Raw genomic sequence first — 11,449 nt, forward strand, 5'->3', positions numbered from 1 at the left:
TTAATAAATATATTATTACTTTAATTTAAATTTATATAGTTTATTAATTATAAATTATTTCTAAAGTAATTATATACTTTAAATATATATAGGAATTTATATATATATCCTTATATTTTATTTAATTCTTTTATATGCTTTAATCTTAAGTTTGCTATATATTTAGCTAACTTATTTATAAAATAGGTTAAATTTAGCCTTATTTTTAAGCTAGCATATAATATAAACCTTATTTATTGCTAATATAATTTTATAGTATTTTTATTAGCTTGGTTAGTGTATTTTTTTAATTTTCTATTAGGGGTATATAGTGTAAGTTAAGGGATTATTTCCTTTTTCTTAACCTTTTCTTTTATATTAAATCTTTTTAATATTTTATCTATATATTTATTTTAGTTTATGGTTATTTGTTTATCTTCTCTATTTATATATATATTGCTTTTAAGGAAATTTATTAAATCTCCTTAAAAATCTAGTTTTATATTTTTATATAATTTATTAACTATTAAATTTATATTATTATTATTATTAGGTTTTATAATGATAATATCGTTTATATGATATATAAATATAATTTGTTTATTAGGGTATATAAATACTTCTTTGTTATATGGGCAAATAATAAATCCTAGCTTGGTTAATATATTTTTTAAGTATTTATATTAAAGTATAGGTGATTGTTTTAGCTTGTATAAAGCTTTATTTAGTTTTGCAACTTTATTTTTATATTTTGGTTTATTATATATATATACAGATAATTTTATATATATTTTAAAATTAATATTAAAGTGTAGAAATGTGTTTTTAATGTTGTAATTATATATATAATATCCTTTATTTATTGCTATTATTAATAGCATAGTATAAGTTTTAAGGCGGCAAACTATAGAAAAAGTCTTTAAATAATTTATGCTTAATTTTTAATTATATCTTTAAATAACCCATTTAAATTTAAATTTAGTATTATTCTCATTATTTATTATTTAACTAAGCTTTATAATAGCTGGGTTATTTATAAATTTCTTTTTATATATTTATTTCCTCCTTAAAGCTATATAGCTAGGTGGTAAATCCATTATTATATAAGTATTTTATTCTTATAAATTATATATTTCATTTAGCATAAATTTAACCTATAGGGGTTTTTCTGGATTATTTAATACCTCTTTTAAAAAAGAAGGTTTATTAATATTAGCTGCAGTTAAGCAGTATTTTAATATATTTTCCTGGGTATTTAATATAGATATTTAGTTATTTAATAGTATATCTTGTATAATATATATATAATCTTTTGGATTCCCTTGGATTATTATTTCATTTAAAATAGGAGGGGAATTTTCTTTCCTTTATTCTTGTAATTCTAGAAATATATATATGTTATTATCATTATTATTATTATTATTATTAATATCGTTATTATTTATATATTGCCCTTTTAATATTCGGATATTTTGAATTAATATAGGCTTTTTATTATTTATATCCTATACTTAATATATATTTAATTCTGGGATTATATTTAATAATATACCCTTTTTATTTCTAGGTTTTAATTTAGTTTTATAATTATTATTCTGGAAATATATGATAAATCCCTATAATTTTAAGTTATTTATATAGGGCTTTTTTTTATTTATTACCTTATAAGAGTACTTATACCCTAGGCTTTTATGGGGTGTAATATTATATAAATATATAGCATATTTTATTGCTTTTCCTTATAGGTATATAGGTAAATTTGCTATATATAAAAGGCTTCTTATTTTATTTATTATAATTAAATTTAGTCTTTTTATTAAGCCATTTGGTTTTTTTATATATAGGGGCGTTGTATAGTAATTTATAAAGTATTTATTTAATAAGATTTTAAATCTTTTATTTATATATTTGCCTTTATTATTAATAAAGAATTCTTTTATTTTTTTATTATATTTATTTTTTGCTTTATTTTTATAGTTATTAAAAGCTTTTAATGCTTTATCTTTATTTTTAAGCAAAGAAACTTTTAAATATTAAGTTTTTTTATTAAGGAATAATATGTAATATTTATATTTATTATATATAGGTTTTAAGGGATTGTTTATATTATTATATACTTTTTTAAGTATATTATATACTTAGTTATTTAGGCTAGTTTTATTTATTTTAATTATATACTTAGCTTTTAAGTATACTTTATAGTTATTTATATATTCTTAAATAAGTTTATTTATTAATATATTTATTTTATATTTTTAAAGAAATATTTCTAAAGCTTAAATATTTATATAACTTAATTTATAATATTATTTATATATTTCTTCTTCATTTTTATTATTTATATTTAAATTTTATTAAGTTATATATATTTTTTAAAAGGTATATTTAGGCTTATTTATTTATTTTATTATATTAATTCTTATAAAGTATAAGCTATCTTTTTAATATTCTTAAGTTATTAGCTTATTTATTTCTTAAAAGTATAATTTAATAGTATTTCCTTTTAATTTTAATTTAATTTTATTACTTATATACTTATAACTAAATATATTTAAACCTAGAAAAGGTATATAATATATATTAAAAAAATTTTTTATAATATTTATTTTTAAAAACTTAATTATTAAGTCCCTTATTTTATTTATAAATATAATACTTACATTACCTTATTTTATGGTTTTATTAATTATATATATAATATTAAAAAGGTATATATCTTTAAAACTTATTATATTTATAATAGTATTTATGGTTATTTTTATGAAATTTATATATTATTAATTTTCTATAAATTTATTATTATTAGCTGCTATTATTATTAATGTGGTTTACCAGGTGGTGGCCGGTATTAGATAGTGGCCGATTTTTTTTTACATATAAAAAACGTCCGTGCACGCTTTTTTACACCTTAATAACTTCTTTAAACTAAGCCTAATTAAGATATAAATTTAATCTTATACTTATAACTATAAAATTAAACTAAGTTCTTATTTTTAAGCTTATATTTAAATCTTTTATAAAGATATTTCTATATAAAGAAATGTTAGTAAATAATAGTGCAGCTTCTAGTATTTACTAACGTACCTACTTTGGTGTATTTCCTGCAAAAAGGTACCTAATCAGCCACTATCTAATACCGGCCACCACCTGGTAAACCACGTTATATATATATATAGGGTATATATAGAGTTATTTATCTTAATTTTCATTAAGTTATTAAAAGAAAGTTATAAGAAATTTAATAAATTCTTATTATATTTAATATTTTTTATTAAATTATTTATAATTATATAGGTTATAGGTTTTTCTTAAGTATCTTTTAAAGCTATAAAAAACTTTATATTAGCTAATAAAGCTAAGAGTTACTTTTATATTTTCTTTTATTTTTCTTAGCTTATATTCTTCCTTAAAGAAGTAGTTTTTCCTTTTCTTTTCTTTATTTATTTATTTTTTAATTAGCAAGTACTTTATTTAAATAAAGGAAATAGCAATTTTTTTAAATATAGCCCTTTATTTTATAATTAAGGCATATAATAATCTTTTTTTTATCTTTCTTATTCTTTATATATAAAGCTTTTTTAAATAATTTAAAGGGTTTCCCTTTACTTTTATTTAATAAGCTAAAGAAAAGAAATTTAATTATATAAGCATTTAAATCTTTTTTAAAACTTTAAGTTATATTTTAAATAAAGCTAATATATTTATTATTTAAGTTATGGAAAATTTAATTAATTATAATTTATTTAAAAAGAATTATATTATTAGCTTTTAAATCCTTTAAAAAGAGCTTTAGCTTATTAATATATTCTTTTATAATTTTAAAATTATTAAAATTAATATTAAAAAACTTTTTATAAAGTAAATATTAGCTTATAAACCTAAAGAATTTATAATAAAATTTAAATATATTTTATGCTTTTTAAGTATTATTTATATTTTTTATAAATATAATAAGCCCTTACTTATATATAAGTTTAATATTAATAAAGGCTTTTTTATTTTAAGCTAAAAATAAGCCTTAAAAAAAATTCTTAAGATTATTTTTAATAATATTTTCTTTCTTAAGTTAAGCTTAAATTTTAATGCTTTAATATATATAGTTTTTTATTTTATTAAGGAATAAAATATTATATTTATTAAAAGATATTATTTTAAAATAAATAAATAAAATATTTATTAAGATAATTAAGATAATAAAGAGAAAAATATAATAAATTTTAAATAAGTTTAATAAGTTAAGGAATAAAGGTATAAATATTAAAGTAATATAATTATAAAGAGAAAAAGAAAAGCTTTTAAATAGTATATTTTTAAGGTATTATAAATTAAAAATAGCTAAGATATGATTAAGTATTTTTAAGGGAGTTTAAAAATTATTATAAATTTATTAAAATTTATATTTTTAATATTAATTTAATATAGTTTTTAAAATTTAAAAAAATGCTCTTATTATTTTTAATAAAGGCTTTTAAATAATATATAAATTATATAAGTAAATTAAGTATTAATAAAGAAATAATTAAGTATTTAAGTAAAAAAGATATAGTTTTTATATATAGGCTTTAAGTTAGGAAATAAGGTTAATTTATAATATTAAATAGGGTGATTTAATTAATTAAGAGCTTATTAATTAGCTTAATTAAGTAATTAATTAAAAGGTATGTCTTTAAGTATAAAGCTTATCTTATTTAAAAGGCTTAAGAAGTGGTCGTGATTAAGGGTGTTATATAATATATATTTTTTATATTAAGTTAGCGTTGCCGTTTTGGGTTAGCTCCGAAGCTTATAACCTTTAAAATAATAGCGTTAAATGCTTAGTTTATTAGGCTAGCTAACGTTTATTTTACGGGAGGGAAGGCCCCTATTTATAGTTATTATCTTCCATACAGTGGCAAATGTATGGGGAAAAGGATATCCCGTATTAATAATAGCCTAGATATCTAGAATATTCCAACATTTGCTGCGGGCAGCTTATGCGTACGTTGTGCGCTGGCCCTTGATCCGTCTTCGTCGTACGTCTGGTCCGGAATTACTTGCCTCACACGACTCGGCACAGCAAGGCCAAGTAAAAAAGCGTACCCGTCGACCCGGGACTACGGGACCCCCACCTGCAAACCGCCCGCGAGGACCCACATCTAGTCTCCACCGCTGTACTATATTGATGACCAAGACGGAGTCTTAGAGTGGTCGATTGCCCTTGTCTTTGAGTCCCACCTTGAACTACATATCACATCCCGCCAGCCATGTGGCTTGGACTGGTTGAGCATGCTCTCCCACTATCCGTACAAGGTTTTCAGAGCAGAGCACCAAGCTCTCAGCCCTTGTTATGACTAGGCCCTAATAATAGCAGGTGTTAAATCGGCCCACTATAGCTGGAACTTTTGAGATGTTATGAGCCTTGAATAGCTGACGGCGGAAAAAGGCCAGAAGATATTTTCTCTGTCGTTATTGTCCGTGTGGCACGCATCTATTTCAGGAACATGCCAGTGCATACTCAATTATGCGGTAACAGCATCTAAAGGAATACTAGTAGGGCCAAATTCCCACGTTGATTGCGAAAAGAACCAGGAACTTTTCTCTGACGTTGATCTTCTTTTTCTTTCTTCAGTTTCTCTGTCTGAGAAGTCGATCAGTATCATGGGCCAACCTAGTCGTTGCTCAAGTCTAGCAACATATAACAGTCTCGAAGGTCCGTTGGACCTCTGCTTAGGTACATTGGTAATAAGTTAGAAAGCATTTCAGAAGCACTCGATCCAGCACATGGTGATAGCGACGGTTTCCCACTGACTAGTATTATAGTAGAGTAATGTCATCCAGAGCCCGCCCTGTCCTTGTAATATCTTGGGCTAAATCCCCATTGTAGACCATGCGGTCGTGAACGTAGGCCTGTCCCACATACTTGTATGCATCGGCGAGGTCTGTCTGGTACAAATTCTGAGCCTCCAAGGACTCTATGTCTAGTCCTGGCTCGGCTGGTGAGTCCGTCCCATTGATGTTCCTTAGTACGACTGGTACATCGCATCCAAGTAAGATAGCCAGTCTGTCCCCTCGTCTCGTGTTCCACGGTCCAATGCCGAAGCCTCCGGACTCGGTGAAGAACAGAGTCCGATGCATGCAGATGTCATCACGGACAGAATAATACTCGCTGGCCTTTTCGAAGCTGTCTGGAATGTGGTCGTACAGCCCCGCGGTCAGAGTCTGATGGAATGTCCTCATGACGTCCGCCTCCGGTTGTCCGCTGGCACTAGTAACCATGACTTTCCAATGCGCAAATACTCTTTTGGGATCCATCTTATATCGTACATGTCTGCTTAAAGAATTTGTTGGGCTAATCGTTGTGGATGTTCTCGAGTACGAATCGATGTATTCCAAAAGGGAAGGGTCCAAGGTTGTGCCAACGGCAACAATTGCATCCAAGAACAGACCTTTAGCACCAAGGGCATCATTTTCTCTCATGTTCCATATAGCAGCTGAGTTGCGTCCACTTGCAGAAAAGGCCTGCATCCACCGGGACCTCGTTGCCGGAGTATCGAGATCGCCATCCCACAGAGGCGTTGGTTGCCGAGCACCTGTGCTGGAATACCAATATGGACACCAACTGCGACGACCACGTACGGAAGGAAAGTCGGGGTTCAACCCTTGAGCATAGGCCAGGACGTTCAAGGATCGAGTCTCACGTATGCAATTGACTGCAAAACTGTGACAGAGCGAGGTATGGCTGAGCTTGTAATCCGGTGGAATGGTAAAGGCATTCGAGTCCCGTGGACGCACCAGCCCGAGGAATGCATAGATCTTGTCGCGAGGGTCCGAAGCCATCTTCTGCCTGAAGGCGTATACGAAGCTGAGCAAGCCGTAGTCCGGATTAATGTCCTGAAGCCTCGTTTCCCGGTAGTGCTTGAGAGCATGGTATTCGTCGACGAATGCGCCTCTGTCTCTGAACCAAGGCATCCCCATACATGTTTCTACTAGTTGTACAAAAGAATCCCAGGGCAATGAGACAGAGTCACACTGCACTATGACTTCTCTTGCAACCACCAACTCTTGGACTACCCAGACCCGCTGCCACCAGCCTCTCTGAAGTAATTTCGATACAGCCCTGACCGTGCCGTAGTTATAAACGATAGGGGCCGGACGTTGCTTGGCTCTTGAAAAGGCGTCCTCGAGACACCAAGGGCTGCTCCCCAACCAGATGACCACTCTCGTGGCCGACTCATAAATTTGGCGCATCTGGCTGACTTGTCGTGCCCTGTCATCTGGGTCGTTTTGGTCGATACAGAGGGCGTCGATCCAAATGGACCGGGGCCTGTCCCGGTGTCGAAGGTGTTTCATTGCATGGTACAGGTGGTCAGTCACATAGACCGGCTTCCCACTGATCAAGATCTTCCTAGTGAAGTTGGCAGGACCCCACACATATGACAAGGCCTCGTATTTTTCGGCCTCAAAATTGCCGATATGCAGGTCACAGATAATCGAGTCTCCGGGGAAACCCGGCTGTATCGTGATGATCCGGATAGTACGAATTTCCCACGGCAGAGGATGGAGAACGACGCAAGCTTTTGAGTTGGCTTCAAGTGCTGCTTTGCGATTCGTTTCCGCCAGGTGTGTGGTCACTCTCAGCAAGTAGAAAATGGGTATCAAAGGGGGGACGCTTGCGATGAAAATCAGTGTGATGGGAAGGAGGGCAATCACGACGATTCCCGCAACCACAAACACTGCCCCGTAGTGAAACATCGAGACCGAAAGCGCTACCTGTGCCACAGTGGTCGCATTCCGTTTTAGGCCTTCAGAGTACAGTAGCCATCCAAGTGCTGCTGAATTGGCCAATTCGGTATTGCTGCAGTGCGAGAGTAGTCTGTCCAAGTATTTTAGACTCTTGGTCACGATGATGGATGCTAGTATTCCATATTGTAGATCAACGAGGCATTGTGACAGGAGCTGGCCGAGGTGGACAGTCCACTTGTGGATGATACGCAAAACAGAGTCACAGGAATTGATCCTGTCCTTGAGTATGACAAGGGGAGGCGAGTTGGATGTCAACATATCGAAACGTTGATGCTCCGTCGGTTGGTAATACGACTCAGTAGATGCCGCTCAGGAAGAGTTTGAGATGCACCTTCTTGCGGAATTATCCAGGCAAGCAAATTTAACGTAAGCTTACAGTGGGGGCGATTTTACTTTTGGTGTAGCACAAAGGTATGATTGGTGAGTAACGCGAAAATTCCAGCCTCAATGACCTGTCATAACCCAATCGTATTCACTCGTTTAGCCAGGATTGAAGGCGCGTCTATGGGAAAGCGGGGTACAGTGGACCACCAACAGGCATCGAACACCGGACAGGTAGTGACGGATTTGTTTGTGTTGGCAATTACGAAAACCAGTGCTTCCAAGCAGTTGCGTCAACTTCCAAGGTTGATATTTCTTCACCTTGGTATCGGTTCTTGGATGTGTTAGAAAATGACGAGTCAGGCCCTGCCTCAGCAAAACCCCCATTCCTGTGATGGCGATGCTGGTAGCATACGACGACGCCTTAAGGCTACCATTGAATCGTATCAGCAAGGCAGGCATGGACTCGAAGAACCTACTAGTACAGTGGCGTCGCCAGATGCCACCAATCATGCTTCACGACACGTACCGGAAAATGGATCAAGCAGCGCATTCCCTCGTCTGAGTATACCTGTCGAGTTGATGCGCCATAGCTACGACCACGTTGTCGTTGGATCAGGATACGGCGGCGGTGTCGCAGCATCCCGTATGGCTCGGACCGGCGACAGTGTGTGTGTACTTGAGCGTGGCGGTGAGCGATGGCCCGGCGAGTATCCAACATACGCTGAAGAAGTGATGGAGCAGCTTCATTGCTCTGGGAAGGCCGAAGATTTCCCTGCGATGGCGAAACGCGAAACCTCGAAGGCCGATGGTTTCTACCACAACATCGCTTTGAGTTCCAGATTGAATTGTATTGTATGCAATGGTGAGTGGTTTTCACACCCACCTAAGCGCTGCTATATTCAAGGCTAAATTGTGGTTCATCTAGGGCTTGGTGGAACCAGCCTAATCAATGGAAATATCTACTTGGAAGCAGATCGGAGCACGCTTGCTGCGTCTGGCTGGCCATTAGAAATTACGAGAGATCCCGAATGCCTGAGTGAATGTGAGCACAAAGCATCTTCGTAGTTTCCCAGTGTTGGCGAAGGACAGGGCATGACTCGACAGGGATTTGCGACAACATTAATTGCTGACGACTACTCAAAGACTACACAAGAGCAAGAAACGTGTTTCGTCCGGAAAGATACCCAACCCAGAATTTTCCTGAATTGAGTAAGACAGAACTCTTTCAGGAAGAAGCCGAAAGTCTTGGCTTGGGAGACAGATATAGAGTTGCCGCGCAAACTACGAAGTTTAGTACCGGGATAAACTCAAGCGGCTTGGAACACAACGCGTCGTTGCTCAACAGCCAGGATTTCACAGGCAATAACGATGGCTCGAAGCAAACTGTGTTATCGACGTATATTGCTGATGCTTGGAATTCGGGTGCTGAAATATTCACCCAATGCGAGGTGCGCCACATTCAGGAGATGAACCCCGGGTCAGGCGAGGGCTACATCGTCTTCTTCGCTTGGCATGGTCAAAACCGTTCCTCAGTCGACATGTACCGTGATCCCCTATGGGTTCATGCGAAGAAAGCCGTATTCATCGGTGCTGGAGTCTTTGGCACAACGGAAATTCTGCTCAGAAGTCAAAAAAGCGGGTTGGCACTAAGCAGTCAAGTCGGGCAACGTGTCAGTGACAACGGCGAGGCTTGGGGTCTTGGGTGAGTTGTGGAGATATCAGCGTAACTCGTTCACTTGCAATTCTTGTTGTACTGATGTTGTCAGACTCCACCCACAGAGGGAAGTCAATGCAAGGGGACAGCCATATCAGGCCCGTGGTCAAGATCCTCCCGGACCAACTTGTGTTGGCATTATTGACAATCGAAATCTGGATAGTAAGTCCATGCATAAATGGGTATCATTGGGTAATAAGCTAAAATGGGGTCGGCAGGTATGTTTGAGGGCGATTTGGCTTATCACGGGTGGATCATGCTGGAGACATCCTTTCCTCTCGCATTAACATCCCTCGTGCGCAACTTCATAGGAGCATCGCTCCCAACATTTGCGCGAGGCACTTCGCACTTCCCTGGTCCCCTTGATACGATCCGAAGCTTTTTTACCTTGATGAGAGCCCGACTTTCAAAGGACGTTAGTCGCATAACACAAGTCTTATTATTGATGTCACGTTACGACAATTCCTTCCATATAGCTCTCAAAGACGGGAACCTAGCTGTACAGAATCCGGCCCGGGAAGACCGAGACTATCTCGATCACGCCAAAATGCTGGCTAAGGCCGCAAGGTCGGTTGGAGGCACGATGCTCACTCCCGAGAGCCAGTGCGGTCGTCCAAGATTCATCTTCCACCCTACAGGGTAAGGAACACTTTTGTCAGAGTATCATCTTGGAATACATTGTAAATACAGCTGACGAGATAAATATTGGAATAGCGGCGTGTGCATGGCTTCGGACGGAACAGGCTTGACTGGTGCAGCTACTCACGCTGGCGAGCTGTTCAAAGGCCATGGCAGCGAGACCCACGAGGGTCTCATCGTGGTCGATGGGGCTATCATCCCAACAGCTCTGGGGATCAGCCCCATGGCCACAATTTCTGCTCTTGCCGAGCGTTCAGTCCACCTCTATGCGATGAAGCATGGCCTGCACGTAGATGAAGGAAGAAATTGGGTCTTAGACCTCTTCGGCGCGCCACAAAGACACAAGAAGATCTCCGATTTAGACCCAGAAGGGCTTTTATATGCGGTAGAAGCCAGTTTTCAACGGTCTAAGGTCCACGGAACGAGCGGTTTTGCCTTCACGGAGTGTATGACTGGTTTTCTGCACAGGGTTGACCAAGAACAAGATCACAGTGATCGTCGTTTTACAGATCGCCTTGAGACTTACGAGAAGGGTAAAATACTCAATGAGACTGCAAGAATGTCTTTGACAACACGTTCCTTCGATATAGGAGCCCTGGACCACATGTCCAGCAAGAGTTCTGCAGTCTTGACGGGCACCTTGGTCCAGCCGTCTCTGAAAGGTTCCCCGTTTATGATTCGTCGTGGAATACCAAGATGGAACAGGGTGGAGTCTCAGCCAGAGTCGATGCAATTGATCTACGAGTGCGAGTTGCATGGGATCTCAGGAGAATCACTGGAACTACACGCAGAGAAGATCATCGACTTGACAGGGGAATTGCCAGAAGGTAAATTCTGGCTTGTCAAAGCCCCCCTACACGTTACAATACGCGAAAGCAAATCACATGGTCAGCAGGACCCCGTAACCATTGCTCAGGGCGTCATGTACACCGACCTGTCCACCTCTGCACTTGACTCAGCATTTGAGCCAGCAATGGATGGCAGGATGGTTACAGAACTTCCAAAGAAGGC

General features: G+C 35.9%; 1 protein-coding gene across 1 annotated transcript; it reads right to left on the reverse strand.

Moving 5' to 3' along the window:
• Window positions 1-5,772: 5,772 nt before the first annotated feature.
• On the reverse strand, window positions 5,773-7,710 carry INS49_012561 (uncharacterized protein; the record flags this gene model as incomplete). The annotated part of the gene is made up of 1 exon (XM_043173264.1): window positions 5,773-7,710. The coding sequence occupies one exon, from the start codon at window positions 7,708-7,710 to the stop codon at window positions 5,773-5,775; it is 1,938 nt and encodes a 645-aa protein (XP_043022561.1).
• Between the last annotated feature and the right edge of the window lie 3,739 nt (window positions 7,711-11,449).

Source organism: Diaporthe citri (genome assembly GCF_014595645.1).
Source record: "Diaporthe citri strain NFHF-8-4 chromosome Unknown scaffold_6, whole genome shotgun sequence".
Classification (NCBI taxonomy): Eukaryota; Fungi; Ascomycota; class Sordariomycetes; order Diaporthales; family Diaporthaceae; genus Diaporthe; species Diaporthe citri.